A 23795-nucleotide genomic window follows, 5' to 3' on the forward strand; every position below is an offset into this window, starting at 1 on the left:
TGAAATTTAAGAGTTAATTATTGTAACTTTCTTTCATGTCTTCATATAATTCTAATCGTAGCCTCTGGTAATTTATCCAATGTCTTGCGCTCGTTGACTATCTTTGACCTAGTGCCAGACTCCTTCTTGGGACAAGAGGATCATAGAGGTATAAGGCCTAACTTGTCGGGAGACTTTTATGCTTATGAGGCCTTGATTGCTTTTGAAGTTCTCTGAACTTGCGTATGTCACGTTGTTTCATGTTCTGGTCCTAATTGCATAGGTCTTGGGTCTAAATTCAATAAAAGATCTCTACTCTTTGAAGATTCTGATTAAGTGTAAAATCCTCGGTTCTGCCGATCTCAATTCTTCTTATTCTATTCTTATTCTATCATGTTTGGGACATTGGGTTTTGGGTCTAGATCCAACAAATGGTCTATGCTCTTTGAAGATTCTGGTTGAGATTAGAGTTCTTCGGTTTTGTTCATCTCAATTTCTTTTATTCTATCATATTTCGGGAGAGGCCTTTTGATCATGTCATTTTTATTTTTCATTCTATTCCACACAGCAGAGCCTTGCCTTAGGGACTTTAGGCCTAGATCCGACACATCCAAAACTTTTCAACTCAGTCTAAAATAAATTATTATTGGACTAAAATTGTCATGTATATAGGGTGTGTTTGTTTGGGGGTTTGGATTTTGAGTTGGAATTTGAATAGTAAAAATTTTGAATTTGAATAGTTGTATGATGTGATATAAATAGACGTTGATGTGATATTTTGAATGTAAAATTGATTTTTTTAGTATAATATAAAAAATAAAAAATAGATGTTTGATTTGATGTTTTTTGAAAAAAAAAAAAAAGAATAAATAGTAAAAATTTAATCCAATCCCCCGAACAAAGACACCCATTTAAAAACAAATAAATAGCTTTGTAAGAACCCACAAATGCACTACTTATTTATTCTAAGAAATATTTAAAAATATTTTAAACTTATTATTATTATTATTTATCAAATAATATTATAATTCAATTTACAACCAATCAGCATATTTTCAATAATAAATATTCCATCTGTTATATAAATGTGTGCTCATTTGATCAGATACGAGTTTTAATAAAAGTGAGTAATAATTGTTAAATTTTCTTTTTATAGTAAAAAATAATACAAAAATAAAATAATTTTTTATTTAAAAATAAAATGAGAATATTTTTCAATGACAACTCAATAAGAAAAGTAAGCATATATTTGAATTTGAATGACGGAAGAAGTAAAATTTTCATTTGCACTTTTAAACTTGCAACAAATGATAGAGAAAATAAATTAGTCTATAATTGATTCTTATATTATTAAATGTGTGTTCATTTGAAGGATTTATCCAAAATTTTATTATTCATCATTTTTTTTTTTAAATATCAAATTAAACATCTATTTTTTATTTTTTATATTATAAAAAAATTAATTTTGCGTTCAAAATATAACATCTATACCTATTTACCACGATTACAATTCAAAATTTTTACTATTAAAAGCCTAACTTAAAATCCAATCTCTCGAGCAAACACACATGTATAAATCAACCCTACCGCATTCTCCTACGAGCCAATAAAATTTTAATAATAATAATAAACATAATAATAATGCTGACAAGACATTATTATTGGGCTTTTAAATGGGCCCAACTTTAAAGTGAAGTCCATTAACAGCCCAACTGAGAGAGAGATGAAGACATGTCTGATGTGTCCTCTCGTCTCGTGTCTTCCAAGCTTCTCTGTTCTTTCTCTCCCCTCAAATTCCAATCCTCACTTACACCTCCAAACCCGTATCTCTCAACCAGAAATCTCCGACTGCACCAAAACGAAAATGAGAAGCGGATCAGGGGAGACGAAATTCGTACAGGAACTGATTCTCTACGCTGCCAGCGCTGCTCTCAGCTGTTTGGTACTCTTCGTCGGCCTCAAGCATCTCGACCCCAACCGCGACGCTGCTAAGAAAGCAATCGAGCACAAGAAGGAAATCGCCAAGCGTTTAGGCCGTCCTCTTGTTCAGACTAATCCTTATGAGGTCCTATTTCTATTCATTTCTCTTTCGTTTTTCGTATTATTGCTTGCGCTTGTGCTTTTCTCCGCCTCTTCATGTTTTACCTTGAAATTTTTTAACTTATTTTATTTTAAAACCGCATGTTACTCTGAATGGATGAGGCGAGGAGTTGATTTAAGTTTACTCGTCTGGTTCTACCGTGGTAATTTATAGTGAATTTAATGAAAATATGGCTTTCGAGTTCCGCCGTGATTTTTGCTGAATAGCACAATACTGGATTCAAAGATAGCTGATGCACTCTCTTGTAAATAAAAAATAATTCTCATGTTCGTAGTGTGTAAATGAAAATTGATGCTTGTGATGCACTATGTTGGAATTGATTTGATGTTTAGGGCAATATGCCTGTTTTAGTTTTACTGGTTAATATATTCGAGGTACATTTGATGTGGTTAAAGTTCATTTTTTTCGATTACAGGATATTGTGGCTTGTGATGTAGTCAATCCAGACCATATAGACGTGAAATTTGATTCCATTGGCGGATTGGATGCCATTAAACAATCATTATACGAGTTAGTTATTCTTCCATTGCAAAGACCTGAGTTGTTCTCTCATGGAAAGCTTCTTGGTCCGCAAAAAGGGGTGTTATTATATGGACCACCGGGCACTGGGAAGACGATGCTTGCCAAAGCAATTGCAAAAGAATCAGGAGCTGTTTTTATTAATGTGAGAATATCCAATTTGATGAGCAAATGGTTCGGTGATGCACAGAAGCTAGGTAAGTGCATTCATAGCTTTCTCAACGTGAAGTCCTTTGACCAATATGTTCTAGAGGTAGATCCACATTGACTGTTATAGTGATTAATGCTGCGTGATCCTTCGCGTGCTAGTTTTAAGCAGCAAAGATTATTATAATGGTATTTATATTCCACGATGGTAAAATCTATTTATTGATTTTGGATGTGGGGACAGTATCTGTTGTTTTGGCTTTTACTTGCTGCTCATGAAAAAGTCATTGCAACTTCTAGCCGTGGATAACTGAATTGTGATCGGTTCATGCAATTATCTATTACTTCATTACTGACATTGTATGAATGCATCCGAGAATTGAAATTTAACGAAAAATTGGAAGTATCTTAGAATATATTATTTTCAGAAAAAAAAAAAATGATAGATTGGATTGTTCTATGTTTCACACAATTCCATGTTGATTGTGTTTCTTGTCTCTTTCCTTCGTTCCATTTTGTTTAATGATGACTTTTGCTCCATATTTGCATGCAGTGGCTGCTGTATTCAGCTTGGCATACAAACTACAGCCAGCTATTATTTTTATTGATGAAGTAGATAGCTTTTTGGGCCAGCGGAAATCGACAGATCATGAAGCACTAACTAACATGAAAACTGAATTTATGGCATTGTGGGATGGTTTCACCACAGATCGTAAGTTTTATGTTAATATCTCTGGAATATATTTCTTTTCCCTTCTGGCACCTCACAAAGTTTGTTAATATGTTTTGCTATTTGATTTTTATTTGTTCAGATTTTATTTGTATGTCCTACTTGAAAGTCATTTTTGTTTAGGTCTTGACTTTCATGCAGTGTCAACATATATTGCTACTTGGTTTTAATATGTTTAGTTGGTTTTTTTTTAATGGTCTCATACTCTTACTTGAAAGTCATTTTTGTTACGACCTTGAAAAAGTTTGTTACTATATATTGCTACTTGAGTATATATGTTAAGATTTTGTTTGTATGTCCTATTTGATAGTTATTTTTGTTTAGACCTTGACTTTGCTTATGCAGTGTCAATATATATTGCTACTTGGTTTTAATATGTTTAAATTTTATTTGAATGTTCTATTAGAAAGTCCATTTTGTTAAAACCTTGACAAAGTTTGTTAATGAGTATTGCTACTTGAGTTTATTTGTACAGGTTTTATTTGTATGTCCTACTTGAAAGTCATTTTTTTATTAGACCTTGACTTTGCTCAGGTAGTGTCAATATATATTGCTACTTGGTTTTAATATGTTTATATTTTATTTGAGTGTCCTACTTGAAAGTCATCTTCATTAAGACCTTGACTTTGGTCATGCAGAACATGCTCGTGTAATGGTTCTTGCTGCCACTAATCGTCCATCAGAACTTGATGAAGCAATTCTCAGGCGTCTTCCTCAGGCATTTGAAATCGGGATTCCTGATCGTAGGGAGAGGGTTTCGATACTAAAAGTGATATTAAAGGATGAGAAGGTTGAAGATAACATTGACTATGATTACATAGCTACTCTATGTGAGGGGTATACTGGTTCTGATCTTCTTGAGATATGCAAAAAGGCTGCATATTTTCCAATCCGAGACTTACTTAATGACGAGAAAAGTGGAAAATCATCTCAGGTCATTATTTCCTTTCTCATTGATGCATTAATTTTGCAACAGTTTATTGCTTCTTATAATAATGTAGGAACTATATATTTGTATCGAAACTGGCTATAGTACTGGTTACACATTTCGTGTAATCTTTAGTACAATCTGTCTAAGTAGGCTCCACCTATTCTAATTCTAATCAGACAATTCTAATTCTAATTCTGACAAGATTCCAATTCTAACAATTGAATAACACAATCTAGGAGCTAGTTATTACACTTATTATAATCTGCTATTTTAATTTCAGGAGCCAAGGTCGTTATCCCAATCAGATTTGGAGAGAGTCATTGCCACAACAACCAAAACAAAGGTCGCTGCAAATGAGTACAGCAGATTAAGCTCACAAGGATTGGGATGGCCGAGACAGAGGGAACCAGACGATTATCAAGTCCAAGCTGCTATCAATGAGCTATCCAAGCTCGTTGTTTCCCAAATTCTGAATCTTCAATCAGACAATCAGGATTCTTAATATTCACAGGATGGATGGTATGGATCATAATTTTGTTGTAGGGTTGTTTCCATTGGCATTTGCATATATGAAATTAAGCAGAGCAAGTATTTATGGCCACTCCTTAATCATATGTTATTATGTTTGATCTTCTCTTCTAAGTACTATATGCTTATAGGGCCCATCATCATATTGTTGGTCTGCTGTCCATTGTCGTCGTCACTCTCTTGCATTCACTGATGACACGTCCCAATTTTGACGGCAGTGTCATTCATATGTTGATGACAAGTAAGTTGTTTTTATGCCTCGACGGCTTGCGTAAACTTATTTCGAGTTGAATGATGTCGGAAAGAAAGAAATAAGGTATATGTACATCACTCACCTATGTTAGGCAGATTACTAATGTAATTGTGTCGTGTATCTTCTGGAAATTCAGATTCTTAATTTTGCCTTATCTGTAGCACTCAATTGTGATTAGGTACACAAACTCAGGTAGTCTAATTTTGTATTGGATTCTAGTTTTAATGGAAAAACTTTAAAACATGTTCATACTTCATATGTTTACATATCTATATCTATTTAGCAAATAGGCACAATTGAATATTATTTTGAATATATTAATGTAATGTAAATATAATTGATAATACTCTAAGATAATTTAAACATATTTATACCTAAATGAACTGTAAGCGTATTGTTCAATTAACACAACGCAACGTTTGATTTCAATTAACATAACGTTGTTTTTTAATTGAAATTATATATTGTTTGTCATTTTATTTATATATTTAGTACTATTTTAATATGCAGATTAGTTTATATATATATATATATATATAGAGAGAGAGAGAGAGAGAGAGAGAGAGAGAGAGAGAGAGAGAGAGAGAGATTTTGGCAGCGGCGTCCATGGCGCATGTAACTAACATGCGTGGAGCGAGGGAGGAAACAGTCAATTTAGCTGCCATACAAGGATGGCGACAATATTTAATTAATTAAACAAGAAACACAAAAAGGTGTTTTTATGAAATAAATAGTTGGCGACGCCGACAGCATACACATATATATATGTATATATGATTTGTGTATTATATTGACGTTCATGTTTGTTTCTATAATTGATAATAGTTAAAAGGTGGTGAAAAGTGAGAATTTGTGGCAGAAAACAGAGAAGGTTTTATACTGACGTCAAGCAAGCTAGTTGAGTTAAATACAATAGTTATTTGACAATGGATTTTGGGACTTCAATTAAAAATAAATGGACAACACAAACCAGTGTTGAAGACTTGAGAGTAAGCCAAAAAATAAAATAAAAATAGAATAAAATAAAAATCCAACCCCATGATTGGTCATCCTTAAACAGCTATATATATATATATATATATATGCATAGGTACCAGAAAATTCATGCCTCTTTCTCTCACACCTGCATTAATTCTTGACTGCTTCTTACAATCTCTTCACATTTCCATTTTCAGCGTGTGACAAAGATGACCAACTGAATTCTTTATTTTCATCTATTCTATTCTTCCCCTTTGAATGTTCTTTCTATTCAGCCCTTCAAATTTGGAGACCTGACTGGTTTTTCTTCCCTCTCCTAATCAAACAAACAATCAATATATGTATTATAACTTACTATTTATCAATTAAAATTCCCAACCTAAATTGCAGCTGGAACAATCCTCTATCATTCATTCAGATTCCTATTCTAATTCCTATTCATATTCCACTTCCTCGCTTTAATCAATCATCATCATCATCATCTTCTTCTTCTTCTTCTTCTTCTGTTTCGCTTGTTTTGGCAGCAATTTCTGGACTCTAATCACCCACCAATTATGATGATGTTTGCCATCATCAATTTCATTGGTGTTCCCTTCTTCTCCATCATATTCTTGATCATAGCTCTGAAATTCTTGGCCAAAACAAGCTTATTCCATTGCCTCAAGAAGCTATGGCGTGCAGTCGAAGACAAATGCTATGTTCACCAGGTCTACAGGGTCCCCAAATTCAACCACAACATGCAGGAGAATCAGCTCTACCGAAAGGTTTTCTCCTACCTCAATTCCCTGCCGTCCCTCGAAGATTCTGATTTCGCCAATCTCTGCTCCGGCTCCAAGTCCACTGAAATCAATCTCACTTTGGATGAGAATCAGGCAATCACCGATAAATTCCTCGGCGCCGCCGTCAGCTGGAAAGTGGACGGCGGCGAAAAGTCGCTTGTTCTGAAGATCAGGAAGAACCAGAAACGGAGGATTTTGGTGCCTTACTTGCAGCATATCCATCAAACTTACGAGGAGTTGGAGCAGAAGAGGAAAGAGGTTAGGCTGTTCGTCAACGTGGAGAACCAAGTCGAGAAAAATGGAAGGTGGAGGTCGACGCCGTTCACGCATCCAGCAACGATGGAGACCGTCGTCATGGACGCCGATCTGAAATCGAAAATCAAATCCGATTTGGAGAATTTCTCCAAGTCGAGGCAGTACTACCACCGATTAGGTCGCGTATGGAAGAGAAGCTACTTGCTATACGGTCCCCCAGGCACCGGCAAATCAACCTTCATATCTGCCATGGCGAAGCTTCTCGGCTACGACATCTACGAAATCAACCTGCACAAAGTGCAGAGCGACGCCGACCTCAAGTACCTCCTCCTCCAAACCACAACCAAATCGGTGCTAGTAATCGAGGATCTAGACCGTTACCTGGACGCAAAATCCACAACAACGGCAGTGAGCACGTCAGGAATCCTCAACTTTATGGACGGAATCTTCTCCTGCTGCGGAGAAGAGCGGGTGATGGTATTCACCATGAACAGCAAAGAAAACGTGTGCGCGTCGGTGCTCCGGCCGGGGAGAATCGACGTCCACATCAACTTCCCACTCTGCGATTTCAGCGCCTTCAAAACCCTCGCCGGCAGCCATCTCGGCGTGAAGGAGCACAAACTGTTCCCCCAAGTGGAAGAAATGTTCCAAACCGGGGCGACCCTAAGCCCCGCCGAGATTTGCGAGATAATGATATCGAATCGGGCCTCCCCGACCCGCGCCTTGAAAACGGTAATCACCGCGATGCAGGGTAACCTCGCCTCCCGGGTGGGTCGGAGGCTGCTAAGTGGATCCGGGTCGGGTCGAGGCTCAGGCGATGAGGAGCCGCCGGAGGAACCGCACGCCGGCACCGGCAATGGAATTCATCCCATGAAAGAGATAAAGAATCTGTACGGACTGTTCAGGGCAAGGAGCGGGAGGAAGGCATCAATGGACAAATTCGACGTCGTCGTCGTCGACCCCAGCGAGAAAGAGAATAGTAGTAATCATAATAATAGTAATTCAGCCTCAAACCATTGATAGTTATGATTAAACTTGCCCAAACTGTTCAAATCATCCGTTACGATTTGTCAAAATATCAAATTAAAATAGAATTTGAATGACTTATGATTTAACGATTTTGATTACGATTTAGCCGGTTTATATATATATATATACTCGTTTTTAATTTTTTTTCTAAGAATTTAAATTTTTTTATTTAAAAATAATTAAATTTCATTTTAATTTTATTTAATATAGTAAATAATTAAATTATACAAATATTATAATAGATAATAAAATAATTTAAATTATATATAATAATATAATAAAAAATTATAAAATATAAAATATAAATAAAAAAATTATTAATAGTATTATTAGTTTTTAATATTATTAATAATTATTTATATGTATTAATATTATCATTATTATATTTTAAATTTTAATTATAAATATAATAATATTATTATAAAATACACACAATTTAACCCTAATGTTTAATTAGCATCACATCCACACTCCACCGACCCCGCAGGCCCGCAGCCACGCCTGAGCCCCACAAACAGGTTCTCCCTGTTCCTTCCTTCTTCCTCAGTTCCTCTCATTTTTTTTCCTTTTATCTTCCAACCCCGGTCCTGCTCCTCCTTTCCTCTTCTTCTTTTTCTGTGCGCTGCCTGCCCTGCCATGGTGGAAGATAAAAAAAAAAACAAAAAAAAAGAAAAGCTAAACCGACGGTTCGGTTTCGGTTTCGGTTTGTGTCCGGTTTCGGTTCGAACCGACGGTTCGAAACCTAATGGGCAAGTCTGTTGATGATAACGATCAAGATTCGATTCAATTACATTCTTCTTCTTCTTCGTGCAATACAAGACAAGAAGAGATCATTTGAACCGTACTATATATTACATTATATACAATATATTTTTATATAGTATTTGGCTACCTCTAAATTTATATTGCATCCACTTCAACATAATAAAAGATAAATTTTTTGTCCATTTTCCATTTTTTTTTAAATTTTTTTTAATTTTTATATTTTTCATATATATATACATATATATATATATATATTTCTTTATTCGAGAGTTAAATTATTTATTTAGATGCTGGAAAATAGGTCGCACCGCAATATTCATTTGATCGTGGCGATCCTTTCAGCGAAGGTAATCGCATTTTCCGTCGCCATCGCCGTCACCGGCACCGATCAATGCTCCCTCTCTTTCCTCCTCTTGAAAACAATACTATTAATTAAAAAACCCCCTGAGTTGAACACTGTACTGATATTTTTACTGCTGTTTTTACTGATTTTTATACTACGGGGTTATTTTTATTAGAGTTTTGAATTTGCGCCGAGAAGTATATTATATTGTGATTGGGGATACTGGTTTTTTTTTTGGTTCCGATTAGGTCTTTGTTATTAGTTTGGTTTGTTGGGGATTGTAACCGAGATTTGTTGCAGGTGATTACATAGCAATTTCGGACGGAATTAGGGTGAAGGGATGGTAGATTTTTCTATTTGTTTCCTCTTGTTCCCTGTCTCTGTTTTAATCGTCATGTTTTAGTCAGAGTGGAATTCATTGTCACTTCTTCTTGCAGAATTATTTACTTGGAGCTTTTAAGCCGGCATGCAACATTTCAATTGCATTCTCGGATGGGAAAACTCGAAAGCAGGTTTGTCTGTCTTCCCCTTTTATAATTGTTAGAACTTTCAAATACATGTTTGGTAGGACTCCAGACATTGTATTAATCGAACATTACAAGCGTAGTCTTATCAGGTTAGGAAGAGAATTCTGTGACTGTATGTACGTCTTTTCATTGGTCATAGTAGTACTAATTATTTGCAACTAGGCTTGAATTCTATGGATGTCTTTTCTTGGTTCTTAATAGCATGTACAATGTAGGGAATTGTGTTACTAAATTATGAACTATTATTTTAATTTATTTAGTTTCGTGGGTTGGTTATGTGATTTCTGTGGCTTAATGATCCCTTACCGGAAAGACAAGTATATTATAGCTCACATTGATGTTACTGAGGCTTACTCATGTAAAAATGTGGATTTAGGTGCAACTGAAAAAGGAGAATGGTCAAACAGTAATGGTTCCGTTGTTCCACAGCCAGGAAACGATTTCTGGGATGGTATTTTCTTTTCTTGTTGATTCGGCCTTTATGTAAATTTAGTGTTTTGGATTTTACTAATTTATCATAGCGATACCATGTATCATGTCTTTAGATTTCTGTCGAACCAATTCCTGGGAAGAAGGTTGACCACAATGGGATTAAAGTTGAGCTTCTTGGTCAGATAGGTGTGTTTCTCCGATATTATTTAGAATTATCTGTTAAATTATCCTTCACGTCATCAGATTTTTAGTCATGTCATCCTCCCATAGCTATTTGTCTTTACTGTCAGACAACTGTCAGTTTTGTAGGCACCCCATCTGAGGTTAATGAATTTTGTATTTCATTTTCATAACTGTTTAATATAATCGTTTGCTGTGCATTGGGTAAAAAAGTTACAGCTCCCATATCTAATTGCACCATTTTTGCAGAAATGTACTTCGACAGGGGCAACTTCTATGACTTCACTTCTCTTGGTAAAGATAAATAAACTGCTTTTGTATTTTATACATAATCTACTTCCCAGGTGCTATGATTTCTGCATTTTTGGATAAATGTGGATTGTCCACTTTTGCGCAGATTCAGAAATCTTCATTTAAATCATCTTTCATGTTGTTATATTCCATAAGCCCTGCTTTCATCCTAATGATATTTTACAACTTATGTTACTGTGGCAGTTCGTGAACTGGATGTTCCTGGGGAATTATATGAAAGAAAAACATTTCCATTTGAATTTTCAACTGTTGAGATGCCTCATGAGACATACAATGGGGTAAATGTGCGTCTTAGGTGAGTTATTTGTTCTGTGTCTTTAAACAGCAGGTTTCTCTTGCTTTTATTTGTCTACTTCAGAATGCAAAACATATTTCACATTTCGTTTCTTTTTCAAGAAAGTTGAAAAATGAATAAGGGTGCGAGTTTTACTGTGGGAATTTTAGGCAAAACCTCCAACGACTGGAATACTCGTTTCTGAAACTATTTTATTTGTTTTTTGTGCTGATGGTCATGTATCATCATTCATCGCTGCACATATTCTCATTTTAACTGGTAAAGGAATTGCCACCATATAGGGTTCAGATTGTGTGGTTTCGTTCTCATCTTAGCTTATTTTGATTAAGGAAGGACAATCAAATAGCTTTCATGTAAGGGCTATGTATCATATAAAGAGCAGTGGAAAGGCATTCACTTTTGAAAGCTCATATATTGTCGCCGTTGCAGCAAATGGGCTTAAATTAGTGGACAAATACAGGACGATTTAGTCATGATGTCCGCATTTGCTACAGATCCTTGGTCTTGTGTTTTTGTATCTCAACTAATAAGGAATCTGATGTTAATTTAACTCTCTCTCTCTCTCTCGTAGTAATTGGAAGTTTTATGTTTGTTTCAGATATGTCCTAAGGGTGACAATAAGTCGGGGATATGCTGGTAGCATAGTGCAATTTCAGGACATTGTGGTAAAGATCATCTTTTAGTCTCCAAATGCTTGCTATATTTATCAAATGCCTCCCAAATTGGAGTGCATGTATTATGTCAGCGTTGATTTTTTTGCCTCATTTACCTAAATCATTAATTGTAGATGGGTTCAGTGGGCGACAATGATTTATATCTTATCTTATTTCGTTTACAAAGTGTGACATCATTAATCATTCATCGTCATCATGTTCTCTGACTTACTGTGGACATTTAGTAGAACAGGTACAGATATTTAGTCGATGATTGCGGACCAATGTAGCAAGAAAGTAGTTCCCCTTTTCTATTTATCATGTAGTGATGTCGAAGTGTGTTTGCTGGCAGAAGCTTTAATCTGCACAATGCATAGTATTCATATCCATTTTCATGTATCAGGTACGGAATCACAGCCCTCCTCCCCAACTAAATAACAGCATTAAGGTATTATTATTTCTCATATGTATGAAATCTTTAGCATGATACTATATATACATTTTTTCTTTGTTGTTCTTGTTGTAGATGGAAGTAGGAATTGAGGACTGCCTCCATATCGAGTTCGAGTACAATAAGAACAAGTAAGCTACTTCAGAAATCTTAGCATTAGCTCTGGACAGTTTGATTGGTTGATTGAAATTTGAATGTGGATGATGATGGATGCAGGTATCACCTGAAAGATGTAATTATTGGGAAAATATATTTTATGCTGGTGAGAATAAAGCTCAAGAACATGGATCTTGAGATAAGGAGGAGAGAATCGACAGGGTCCGGGCCAAATACACATGTGGAGACGGAGACACTTGCCAAGTTTGAGCTCATGGATGGCACTCCCGTCAGAGGTAACTATGGCTTCCCATCTCTTCTCTTTCTCTCATGTTGTCGGCTACATATCCATTGATTGATTTGAGAACTGCATTGCAGGTGAGTCAATTCCGATCAGATTGTTTCTAAGTCCGTATGAACTGACTCCAACTTATCACAACATCAACAACAAATTCAGTGTCAAGTACTTCTTGAACCTCGTGCTTGTTGATGAAGAGGACCGTCGATACTTTAAGCAGCAGGAAATCACAGTGTACCGCCTCCCATCCCCAGAAACAGCCACAAACTGAGAGAGATAAGACAACAATCATAAAAATTTTTTATGCCATTTATTTTTCATTCATTATTATTATTTTTTTTAATAACATGAAAACTGACCATTACTATCCTTTGGGTAGCAAATCACTATAGGGTACCACAAAATTGAACTTATGACGTCACGGTCATGGCTCTATTTTCACATGGTTGATTAGAACAGATCATTACATTTCATCTCTTTCTCTTATTTTATATAGTGATTGTTATTATAGTGAATTTTATAATTTGTCTATCATTTGTTCGTATTGTTATGTTTTTTTTTTTTTTCTTTTTTTTTTAAAATATGATTTTGGGCCAACTTTATATAAAATCAGACATAGCCCTTTCTGCAGTGTCTTAGTGACGACAAATTACAAATACAACGTCGCTCGAGAGAGAGATAGAGGGGCAACGTGGACGGAATGGATTGCACGAGGCCCGACCCGGCCTGGCTCGAACTGAGACTACAGCACTTTAGACTTGCTCAAACGGTTCAAACCGCTGATTACAATTACAAATTATCGGTTACAGTTTGTCAAAATATCAAATCGAAATTGAATCTTCCGAACGACGGTTTCAGTTACGGTTTGATGGTCTCGATTACTGTTTATAAACCGACGATTACGATTTGAAACGGTGTTTTATATATATTTATTTTTAATATTTTTTTTATTTTCTAATTTTTAAAATTTAAATTTTATTTAAAATTCATTAATTCTTTTTATTTTATTTAAATTTATTTATTATATATTCATTATATGAATAATAATTAATTAGATTGTTACAATGTAAAAATAATTTAAACAATAAATTTAATGAGCAATTAAATTATAAATTTAAAAAATACATATAAATTATAAAAATATTGATAATATAATTAAAAATTACAAAATATAAATAAAAACTAATACTCCCTTCCCATTGAATTGTTACCATTTTTGTCCGTCTCAGTTTACCATTTTTTTTAGTAATTGTACTGCATACTTAATATAATAAATACCCTTTAAACTTACAATATATTACACAAATGTCATTATTCTACGTCGTCCTTTCAACTGGACGAACGAAGGGAGTATTACAGTATTAGTATTAGTATTTTTTAATATTATTAATAATTTTTTATTTAATAAAAAAATTGATAATATATAAAAAATTTAAGTTAAACATATTATTATAATTTTAAAACATATAAATTTGCCCAAAATCCTAATACCCTAAGACCTAATAAATCATTTTACACACCCACACCACAGCAGCCGCAGCCGCAGCCGCAGCCGCACTAGCCAAGGCAGCCACAGGTTCTTCCTCTTTCTTCTTTTCTTCACCTTCACCGATTCTTTCCTTTCTTCTCCAATTCTTCTTCTTCTTCCTCTTTCTTCTTCGTCTTCTTCACCTCTTCTTCTTCTCCTGCCTGCTCTGCTCTTGCGCGACGGACGGCCAGATTTTTATTTTTTTTAAAAAAACAATTATGGCCGAACCGCCGGTTCAAACCATAAACCGGCGGTTTGAACCGACAGTTCGCGGTTTGGAGAAACTATAAACCGAAACTGAACCGTCGGAACTACGGTTTCGGTTCGATTTGCATCCGGTTTTGGTTCAAACCGTAACCGCCGGTTCATAAACCGTCGAACCGGCGGTTCGAAACCGAATAGGCAAGTCTACACCTTGTAGGGGAAAATGGGAGGGCCCCACATTCAAATCGACAGACAGTCCGTCCATGAATAAATAGTGCTCCAAGACATGGGGGATTGATAATTTGATATCGTTGCAATCAACCCAAAAGGAAATTCCGTCGCTCCAATAACGCCGCCGGAACTGCCATTTCCGTCTCCTCATTCCACCTACCACCTCAATTCACATCCACATTGTACGTACCCCCGCTCGCGCTCCTTTCTTTGTTTATACCAAAATAATATGCGCTTTCGTTTCCTGTCTCTGAGTCGATGCGACGATTGACATACGAGATCGATTTTTCAGTTATATATATATATATATTTCTCCTTGTTTCTCATATATGTGGGATAATTGTTTGTTGGTCTAGGGATCAATGGAATTGTTTTTCTACATTGTCTTCGGGGCGTTGGCTGCGGTGGTGACAGCATTGGAGCTGAGTAAATCTAACAAGGATCGGATTAGTACTTCTTCATCTTTCAATTCGTTCAAGAACAATTACCTGCTTGTTTACTCGCTCATGATGGGTAGGTATAGCTGCGATTCAGCGTACGATCCGCCTTACATTAGCGATAACAATCGTTGCCAATTTGAATTGATCAAAGTTATATATGATGAGCGCCCGGGAAATTGCTATTTACTGTGATTATTTTTATGTGAGTACATTCTAGATACAAATGCCACGGTGCTGCATGAGTACCAAATAGCTGGACTGGTCTAAATGGGAGGCTTGTGTGATCTGACGACATAATTTAATTTGAATCTGATGTTGGAAATTAGATATAGGTTTATAAGATTGGTTGAAGTTTCTACATTGAGAACTTAGTTTATGAAAAGTTAAGAATTGAAAGGTGTTTCCTTCCTAGATTTGCTCTTGTTTTCTTCTGATGACATAGAACTTGAATCCATCGATCTGTTATCTTCATTAATTTCAGAATTATGCAACATGCATTTAGATGTAGTTTGTTGCCTTAAACACTATATTCACACCATTGGGAGTCTTTTGTAGTATCTCTCCAACAAAAGATAGCTTGATCGATCTGTGTAATTTTATGTTGCTCAAATTTAATTTCCATGTGGCATGCAGCTGGTGACTGGTTGCAAGGTCCGTATGTCTATTACCTTTACAGTACATATGGCTTTGGGAAAGGAGAAATTGGACAGCTATTTATTGCTGGGTTTGGATCTTCTATGTTGTTTGGAACCATTGTTGGATCCCTAGCAGATAAGCAGTGAGTTGCCCTCATACTATTTATTTAAATTCAAATTTTGCTACTACGACATTCTCTTACACTGCTTTTATGAACTTGTAGGGGCCGGAAGAGAGCATGCGTTACTTACTGCATAACATATATACTGAGCTGCTTTACCAAGCATTCTCCTCAGTACAAAGTTCTGATGATTGGACGTGTTTTGGGTGGTATTGCCACATCCCTCTTGTTTTCTGCATTTGAATCATGGCTTGTGGCGGAACATTTTAAGGCAAGATATCCCTGCATGAAATTGCTACTAACTTTTGTTAACTAACTAACCTGGTATTATCCTGAAATATTTGTTAGTTTTAAACTGTCACTGTCAAGGACCTCTCTATGGACGTTCATGGACTGAATAAATAATGAATGGTGTTGGAATATGCATTTAACATGCTCTTGGAATTTTATCATACTGTGATATAAAATTCTTATTTTTTCAATGAATTTCGGACACAATCCTAAAATTTTCTGTGCCATTTTCTTGCTCTTGTGAAACATCTATTCTCTGGTGTGTCAATGCATATATGCAACTTGCTAATAAATGAGAGAGTGAAGCTTCCGAGATGCATTTTTGGTTTTCAATACCAAGAGTACTGTTGATTAATTGCAATCTTGAATATGTACTTGTATTTGCAGAGGAGTTTTGATCCTCAATGGCTCTCGTTGACTTTCTCCAAGGCAATATTCCTCGGAAATGGTCTTGTGGCTATTCTATCAGGATTGTTTGGAAATCTGTTGGTTGATACCTTCAATCTTGGGCCTGTTTCACCCTTTGATGCTGCTTCGATATTTCTAGCTGTTGGGATGGCCATAATATTATCATCCTGGTCAGAAAACTATGGAGATCCTTCAGAGAACAAGGATTTGCTCACTCAATTCAAGGGTGCAGCTGTAGCTATTGCTTCAGGTATTCCTGAATCTCTTAATTATAGCTCCTGTCATTCCATTTAATTAATTATGAATGTAAGTGAGAGATGCTGCCTCATGCTGGGAGTTGGTGAAGTGTTGGCATCTTGATGAGTACACTAAGTTATTTTCTGCATCTTTTAAAACTAGTGCAAGCTTAAAAATGTCTGTCTCCCGCCGGTTCCCGATTGATGAGTTGATTTCCTGATTAATTGATCAGATGAGAGGATTGCATTGCTTGGTGCCATTCAATCTCTCTTTGAAGGTTCAATGTATACATTTGTCTTCCTCTGGACACCTGCCCTGAGTCCAAATGATGAAGAGATTCCTCATGGATTTATTTTCGCAACTTTCATGTTGGCTTCAATGTTGGGAAGCTCAATAGCTGCGCGTTTATTGGCTCGCAACACACTTAGAGTGGAGAGCTACATGCAAATAGTATTTGTTATTTCTTCTGCAGCGCTTCTGCTTCCTATCTTAACAAGTGTATGCCCCCAGTCACTCTTTGCTATTTCCCTGTGATTTTACGATTTTATCTAGCTGAGCTATTTCTAATTCGAACAAACTATGGCAGTTCTTGGTAGCTCCGTCCAAGGAGAAAGGAGGTGGCATCTCATATTCAGGCTGTCTCCAACTTCTGGGCTTCTGCACATTTGAAGCTTGTGTGGGAATTTTCTGGCCATCCATAATGAAGATGAGATCCCAATACATCCCTGAGGAGGCTCGAAGCACCATCATGAACTTCTTCCGTATCCCGCTAAACATCTTTGTTTGCATCGTGCTTTACAACGTACACCCGTCTCATCTCTGACTCGTGCTTGCTCGTAATCTTTGCTTGAATGGATGTTTCTTAAGTCACATGGAAGCTAACCTACGGTTTTGTGCATAACTTGTTCGGTTTCATTCATACCATCCTCTCTGTCCACAATTTTCACACATAAGTGCCTTTGGAACCATGTTAGAATCCCTAGAAAGTAGGGTCTTACACTTTTTAGTCAACAAGTATTCCAAGATGAAGTGATGTCCATTATGTTGAACGGATAAGATAGCATAAATGTTCCTGTATTTAGTGGGGCTGAGCTTGGGAAATAACTAACTCATTTTCGGGTGGTTGCAGGTTAATGCTTTCCCCATTACTGTTATGTTTGGTATGTGTTCCATCTTCCTCTTTGTGGCATCCCTTCTCCAAAGAAGGTTATCAGCAATTGGAGAGAAGCCAAGTGCGTATTCTATTGTATTGTATTGTTTTGTGTTATTTCTGCACTAGTACAATATTGTTGTTAAGAGTATATCGAATCATCTAACTTGTATTAGCATTGTTGGACGTAAGGAATGCAACTAGCCCAACTAACATGCCCTCTCCTTGTTTCAGAGTCGGAAGAAGAATGGACTATGTTGAAGGAGAGAAACGTGGAGGTCGAAGCCTAGATGTTACTACTACTACTACTACTCCTTAGATTGGACTGGTTCAAGTGAATGGATGGGACTTCTCTCGGAAGGTGGTTGTTTGTTTCGAGATAGGCTTTTTCAATAACCATATATAGTAGCAAAAATTACCAGCAATAAAGGGGAGGGATAGAAGTAATTAATATTGGAATTGAAGTAAGGAAGAAAGGAGAGACAATGGCCGCTGCTGCTAGCAAAAGGTGAGTTTTATTCATTCATAAGACATATTTAGCACGTATAAATACGGGGTTAGAGAGTTGATCAGTTGATTCGATCTGTTAGTTAGGTCATCTGTGAGCAAAAATTGTGTTTTGTGTTTTGTTGTTTTTGTTTAATTCAACTTGCTCTTCATTGTTTTTTTTAGCATTCATATTAATTAGTAAGCAAGCAAACATGCAGTGGTTTTGTATCCATGCTCTTCATATTCATTTTGTTGTTATTATTATTCTTATATATTTCCGTATGAATCCGTAGTCGTTATTTATTTTTCGGGTGCGAGTTGAATCTAATTGTTTGTTGTTTAATGTTGTGTCCCTAATAATATGTTTTGAATGAATAGCACTGGTCAACAACTAATGCAATGCATATTGTCATAATAGTAACAGGGTTGAATATTGTTATGTTCATATTCAAACTACAATTAACTTAACTAGCAAGTTAGTTTGTTTTAAGTAGGGCTCTGGAGTTTTTTTTTAAAAAAGTTGAAGATTGACGCGCCAAAAATATCAAAATTATTTATATGAACACAGCTTTATTATCTAATTGAGAGTGTAGCGGAGCAGGACAGACTCTAGAGAGAGAGAGAGAGAGAGAGAGAATTAAATTAAATAATACGAGAGAACCCACACAGGCCACCGTTTACTTGGGGGTTGACTCTCTCTCTGATTATTTATTTATTCATTCTTCAAGACCAAAACTGACTGATCGATCAATCCTTCATTGCGTGTTCATTCTATTCCATGTTTCCATCATCCCCTTGCTTCTTTGATGATCTGAGCTGATGAACCTCCATGTCTATCCCAAACCAGATCACTCTGTCAGGTACTCTATTTATTTGTGTTTTCTGCACATCTTTTAAGTACTTGATTCTCACGGCTTGTTATTTTTCTGGTGAATCATCCTGATTGATGATCTTATTCCTTGTGATGATATCTCGTGGATAGATCCTGTATATTCATATTTAGAATCTGTTATATTCATTCTTCTCCTTTTCCTGGAATTCCATGGAATCCAACACCTACATACATCCATTTTTTTTTTTCCACAGCATAAATGATTAAGTTTCAGCAAAGGTTATATATATATGTATACTACACACATTTGGTGCAGTTTCTTCTGCAGAAAGAATCAAGTTAAGAACGTACTACACCAGGAGACGAAGCAGTTCACTTCTCCAGACTGAAAAATTGATCTTCAATTGCTCAGTTCTATAACGCCAAAATAGAATACTCCCTCCCATATGGCTTCCTACAATCTTCATGATATTGCTCGATCCATATCTGAAGTAGTAGATGCTTCAAGAGAAGTTGTTCTACAGAAGGAGAATTTCAGAAAATACTCAGCTTTCTTAAAAAGAATATCACTTACTTTCCACGAGTTGATCAAATTGCAGCCGGAGAGTTCAGAAACAAGCAATAAAGCTGTTGAGGATCTTAAGGCGGAGATAAAAGCTGCTAAGAAGCTAACCTCGAATTGCAGCAAGGGAAACAAAATCTATCTCCTCTTAAGTTGCAGGAGGATTGTGGAGGACTTGGAGAGCAGTACCAAGAACATTAGAGGGTCTATGATCGATTTGTTGGGATCACTGGATATTGCATCAGAAACAAATGACTTGCTTATGAATCTCTGCAAAGATATGGCAGACTGTCAATATCAAACTTGTGCACAGGAGGAAGAGATTTTGCAGATAATTGAAGCAGGGATAGAAGAAAGAAGCATCGATCAATCTTATGCAAGTAATTTGCTCATTTTTATTTCCAAATATGTTGGAATCTCAAATGAGCAATCTATGATGAAGGCAGAATTCGAAAGTTTCAAGAATGAAACACAGAATATTGAATCAAGAACAGAAGCTTTGAGAATGGAACAGATTGTTCTACTCCTATCCAATGCTGACATTATCACAAGTTCGAAAGAGAAGGAAATGAAATACCTGATCAAACGTGATTCGCTTGGTAGACAGCTGCTGGAACCTCTCCAGTCATTTTATTGTCCAATAACTCAAGATGTGATGGTGGATCCGGTGCAGACATCGTCTGGTCAGACATTCGAGAGAGCTGCAATTGAGAAGTGGCTTGCTGATGGAAATAATCTCTGCCCATTAACAAAGACTCCATTGAACACATCATCTCTGCGGCCAAACAGAACTCTGCGACAATCCATGGAGGAGTGGAGAAATCGAAACACCATGATTAGTATAGCTTCCATGAAGACTGAAATCCAGTCACACGATGATCAAGAAGTGCTTTGTGCTTTGCAGAAACTCCATGACTTATGCAAGAACAGCGAGTTACATAGGGAATGGATAGTCATAGAAGATTACATACCCATCTTCATTGATCTTCTTTCTGCAAAAAACAGTGAAAAAAGAATTCATTCTTTGTCCATTCTTTATTACCTTGCAAAAGATGGAGAAGATAACAAGGTAAACTTCTGCTTGCAGTTTCCATTGATGTTCATATCAAGAATATGAATGAGATAGTTTCTAATAATTCTTCTGAAACTTTTACCAGGTGAAGATTGCTGAATTGAATGAAAGCATCACATGTATCGTCCGGCTACTTGCAAGGAAGGTTGAAGAAAGTGTGTTGGCACTGCAGTTGCTCCGGGAGCTATCTAAAAGTATCCATCTTGGGAACCATATTGGGAATGTACAGGGTTGCGTACTTCTGCTTGTCACTTTAGCAAGCAGTGATGATGCTCGGGCTTCAGAATACGCCCACGACGTTCTGGACAATCTTTCTTTCCTCGATCAAAATGTAATACAGATGGCGAAGGCGCAATTCTTCAAACCTTTGTTGCAGAGGCTTTCTGAAGGTTCCTGAGATATAAATATAAAGTAGAATTAGAGATATAGACAGGTTTAGCCTTAAAACTAGAATTAAATATGTTTTGGTTTTACAGGGCCAGTCAGCATGAAAATGGCCATGGCAGCTACCTTGGCTGATCTAGAGTTAACTGATCATAACAAGCTGTGTCTTTCAAGCGATGGGGCTAACAAACCACTGCTTGAGATGCTCAGTTATGGAGTTGTTGAGGTCAAGGCAGCAGCTGTCAAAGCTTTACAGAACCTCTCAGGAGTACCACAAAATGGCCTTGAGTTGATCAGACATGGGGCTAAAGATCCCTTGTTTGAACTCATCTTTTCCCACAATTTATCGATACCCAAACTGCGCGAACAGGTGGCAAAAACTATCATGCATCTAGCCATGTCCACAACTTCCCCAGAAGCGTACCGGGAGCAGATTTTCCTTATGGTAACAGAAGAGGATGTTTTCAAACTATTTTCTCTCATTTCATATTCTGGACCTGATTTACAAGTAACACTTCTCCTCACCTTCCATGCCTTGTGCAAATCACCTTCTGGTGTCGACATCAGGAACTGGTTGAGACAGGTAGTCGAGAAACTCCAGTTCTTTATATTGATGTTTCATATCCCGGATAAAATGTCCCTCTAATTGTCTTTCTTTCTGTTTTTCCTCTGTTTGCCAGATGTCTGCTGTTAAAGTGCTGATTCAATTATGCGAAGTCGAAGAGCTTTCTGTAAGGGTAAATGCCGTGAAATTATTCTATTACCTGATAGAAGACGGCGAGCATGAATCATTTATTGAGCATGTGAACAAGAAATGCATCAACACCTTGGTTCAAATCATCCGAACTTCCAACGACGAAGGGGAGATGGCTGCAGCCATGGCCATAATAGCTCACCTCCCTCACAACATCGAGATGTCTCAGAACCTTCTCGAATCCGGGACACTTGAAGTCATCTATGATAGCCTAACTTTCAGAAACAGTCACGCTCCACACGAAAAAGAGATAGTAAAGTACGCCGCAGCAGCCCTCTGTCGGTTCACAGATCCATCAAACATTGAATGGCAAAACAGAGTGGCTGAAGTCGACATGATCCCTGTCCTGGTAAAACTTCTGTGCTCTGCAAGCTCATCGACAAAACGATACATCTCAATTTCACTGAAGCAAATGTCGGAAAGTTCAAGCAAATTAAGCTTACCAGTGAAGAGGAGCAACCTCCTAAGCTTGGCCTGCTGCTTGGGAATATCCCCGTCTGAAAACACATGTCCCGTGCACTTAGGCATGTGCACCGTGAAGTCGTCCTTCTGTCTCTTGCAGGCAGATGCTGTGAGCCCTCTTGTGGTGGCGCTCGGGGAGGCCGAGGCTGAAGCTGAAACTTGTGAAGCCATCATGGATGCAATCCTGACATTGATCGAGGGCACGCAGCTGCAGAATGGCTGCAAAGTGCTGGAGGAAGCCAATGCAGTAGCTGCAATAAAAAAGATGCTGAATTCGCATTCGACAGAGGTGCAGGAGAAGGCGCTGAGAGCGCTGCACCGGATATTCAGATTTGTCGAATACAAAAATAAGTATGGGAAATCAGTCCAGATGGTGCTGGTTGATATAACACAGAGAGGGAGCAGCCGGACGAAGCCTTTGGCTGCTAAAATACTGGCTCAGCTCAATGTGTTGAATCAACAATCGACTTTCTTTGATGGAAATAGTTAGTCAGTTCATGACTGTGATAGCTAACTAATGCAGTCGTAAATTAAGGACTCTATGTATGTATAACACTGCTATATAGGATAGTGAGATTCTTCGAGTCCCAATATCATATATGCACGACGTGCAATCAATTCCTCGATTTCTCAATGCACATAAAACATATGACATAGCAAAAAAGAGTGTAAATTGGCAAATATGAAAAAACAACCAAAACAAACCATAATCAGTAAATATGCTGCTGCACAAGTACAAAATCAGCCAAGCTATCACGTATCACATCCATTATCATTCACTTGTTTCGACTCCCAACATCTCAGAACACAAATATCATATATATATTCTTAGAGACATGAAGCTAGTACTCCCGACAACAGCAACATTACTGTAACGGCAAATAAAAAGCAGAATTGATAACAATGGTATGGAACAACGATGTTAACCTCCATCTTGTACAATATTTACCCGCCACATGAAGCTTTGAGCAAACACACAAGCAGGTTCCAGCAGTGACCTCAAAATGGTCAATAAAGACGAGCATCATCTACTCGCTCAGTTTGAAATTTCATGAGTCCAAAAATCTAAGCCTCAAGGAATTATCAATTACCGATTCCTAATATCTGAAAAGTGCCCTGTACAAGATTAACAATGCCATGACTTCATGTAACCACAAGTAAGGTACCAAGCATCCAAATAGTGCCACAATCTAATCTGAAAATCATATCACAAACGGAGCATCCCATTCACAACTGCCAAAACCAAAATACTGAGAAACTAGTTTAGAAGAAACTATCATAACAATATATAACATGTAGGTTCTCTTGAAAAATAGCTGTGCCAAGATGTCAGTCTTTTTCCTTCACCTTTCGAATGTTGCCTCGCTTTTATATGAATCAAGAAAGAAAGATTAGGTCCACACTTACAACGGT

The 23795-nt window shown here is 36.8% G+C and overlaps 5 protein-coding genes and 1 long non-coding RNA gene across 8 annotated transcripts; 5 read left to right on the plus strand and 1 right to left on the minus strand.

Moving 5' to 3' along the window:
- The first annotated feature begins 1735 nt into the window (after positions 1-1735).
- Positions 1736-5431, plus strand: LOC127244811 (uncharacterized). 2 transcript variants are annotated; one of them, XM_051265319.1, is made up of 6 exons: positions 1736-2044; positions 2496-2796; positions 3300-3458; positions 4115-4410; positions 4688-4926; positions 5067-5431. In XM_051265319.1, exons 1-5 carry the CDS (start codon positions 1844-1846, stop codon positions 4907-4909), a joined length of 1179 nt encoding a protein of 392 aa, XP_051121276.1. In that variant the 5' UTR covers positions 1736-1843; the 3' UTR covers positions 4910-4926; positions 5067-5431. The 2 variants fall into 2 exon arrangements, with proteins under 2 accessions (XP_051121276.1, XP_051121275.1); XM_051265318.1 differs by having other exon boundaries at positions 4688-5431.
- An 867-nt stretch (positions 5432-6298) lies between these two features.
- Positions 6299-8345, plus strand: LOC127244810 (AAA-ATPase At2g46620-like). Its single transcript, XM_051265317.1, has one exon. The coding sequence runs from the start codon at positions 6721-6723 to the stop codon at positions 8218-8220; it is 1500 nt and encodes a 499-aa protein (XP_051121274.1). The 5' UTR covers positions 6299-6720; the 3' UTR covers positions 8221-8345.
- Positions 8346-8732: 387 nt separating this feature from the next.
- On the plus strand, positions 8733-13047 carry LOC127245203 (vacuolar protein sorting-associated protein 26B-like). Of its 2 annotated transcripts, none has more exons than XM_051265963.1 (12): positions 8733-9341; positions 9638-9680; positions 9775-9849; positions 10241-10315; positions 10410-10482; positions 10726-10770; positions 10972-11083; positions 11682-11748; positions 12140-12184; positions 12263-12318; positions 12404-12579; positions 12741-13047. In XM_051265963.1, exons 2-12 carry the CDS (start codon positions 9678-9680, stop codon positions 12755-12757), a joined length of 744 nt encoding a protein of 247 aa, XP_051121920.1. In that variant the 5' UTR covers positions 8733-9341; positions 9638-9677; the 3' UTR covers positions 12758-13047. The 2 variants fall into 2 exon arrangements, with proteins under 2 accessions (XP_051121920.1, XP_051121919.1); XM_051265962.1 differs by having other exon boundaries at positions 8746-9341; positions 12662-13047.
- Positions 13048-14071: 1024 nt separating this feature from the next.
- LOC127244723 (uncharacterized) lies at positions 14072-18217 on the plus strand. Its single transcript, XM_051265203.1, has 9 exons — positions 14072-14726; positions 14901-15057; positions 15618-15762; positions 15844-16012; positions 16420-16690; positions 16910-17175; positions 17264-17479; positions 17807-17909; positions 18062-18217. Exons 2-9 carry the CDS (start codon positions 14907-14909, stop codon positions 18115-18117), a joined length of 1377 nt encoding a protein of 458 aa, XP_051121160.1. The 5' UTR covers positions 14072-14726; positions 14901-14906; the 3' UTR covers positions 18118-18217.
- A 1156-nt stretch (positions 18218-19373) lies between these two features.
- LOC127244725 (uncharacterized) lies at positions 19374-20987 on the minus strand. The gene is made up of 4 exons (XR_007837324.1): positions 20865-20987; positions 20288-20702; positions 19822-19980; positions 19374-19666 (listed from the first exon to the last, which is right to left on the minus strand). It is a non-coding gene; the product is annotated as an uncharacterized LOC127244725 (long non-coding RNA).
- On the plus strand, positions 19595-23680 carry LOC127244722 (U-box domain-containing protein 43-like). Its single transcript, XM_051265202.1, has 4 exons — positions 19595-20779; positions 20868-21171; positions 21259-21749; positions 21847-23680. The coding sequence occupies exons 1-4, from the start codon at positions 19595-19597 to the stop codon at positions 22870-22872; spliced, it is 3006 nt and encodes a 1001-aa protein (XP_051121159.1). The 3' UTR covers positions 22873-23680.
- Positions 23681-23795: the final 115 nt, after the last annotated feature.

The sequence above is a fragment of the Andrographis paniculata genome, unplaced genomic scaffold (assembly GCF_009805555.1).
Source record: "Andrographis paniculata isolate CXL003 unplaced genomic scaffold, ASM980555v1 Contig21END, whole genome shotgun sequence".
In the NCBI taxonomy this organism is placed as follows: domain Eukaryota; kingdom Viridiplantae; phylum Streptophyta; class Magnoliopsida; order Lamiales; family Acanthaceae; genus Andrographis; species Andrographis paniculata.

What these genes read in the sequence shown, in the direction of transcription:
- LOC127244811 (XM_051265318.1), top strand. Translation starts at nt 1,844, where the DNA reads ATGAGAAGCGGATCAGGGGAGACGAAATTCGTACAGGAACTGATTCTC. An exon ending in CGGTGATGCACAGAAGCTAG is followed by an intron (nt 2,797 to 3,299) that starts GTAAGTGCATTC and finishes ATTTGCATGCAG; the next exon opens with TGGCTGCTGTATTCAGCTTG. An exon ending in AAAGTGGAAAATCATCTCAG is followed by an intron (nt 4,411 to 4,687) that starts GTCATTATTTCC and finishes TTTTAATTTCAG; the next exon opens with GAGCCAAGGTCGTTATCCCA.
- LOC127244810 (XM_051265317.1), top strand. Translation starts at nt 6,721, where the DNA reads ATGATGATGTTTGCCATCATCAATTTCATTGGTGTTCCCTTCTTCTCC.
- LOC127245203 (XM_051265962.1), top strand. An exon ending in ATGGGAAAACTCGAAAGCAG is followed by an intron (nt 9,850 to 10,240) that starts GTTTGTCTGTCT and finishes ATGTGGATTTAG; the next exon opens with GTGCAACTGAAAAAGGAGAA. An exon ending in GGATGGCACTCCCGTCAGAG is followed by an intron (nt 12,580 to 12,661) that starts GTAACTATGGCT and finishes ACTGCATTGCAG; the next exon opens with GTGAGTCAATTCCGATCAGA.
- LOC127244723 (XM_051265203.1), top strand. Translation starts at nt 14,907, where the DNA reads ATGGAATTGTTTTTCTACATTGTCTTCGGGGCGTTGGCTGCGGTGGTG. An exon ending in TGTTTACTCGCTCATGATGG is followed by an intron (nt 15,058 to 15,617) that starts GTAGGTATAGCT and finishes TGTGGCATGCAG; the next exon opens with CTGGTGACTGGTTGCAAGGT. An exon ending in AGCTGTAGCTATTGCTTCAG is followed by an intron (nt 16,691 to 16,909) that starts GTATTCCTGAAT and finishes TTAATTGATCAG; the next exon opens with ATGAGAGGATTGCATTGCTT.
- LOC127244722 (XM_051265202.1), top strand. Translation starts at nt 19,595, where the DNA reads ATGGCTTCCTACAATCTTCATGATATTGCTCGATCCATATCTGAAGTA. An exon ending in AAGATGGAGAAGATAACAAG is followed by an intron (nt 20,780 to 20,867) that starts GTAAACTTCTGC and finishes AACTTTTACCAG; the next exon opens with GTGAAGATTGCTGAATTGAA. An exon ending in GTTGCAGAGGCTTTCTGAAG is followed by an intron (nt 21,172 to 21,258) that starts GTTCCTGAGATA and finishes TTGGTTTTACAG; the next exon opens with GGCCAGTCAGCATGAAAATG.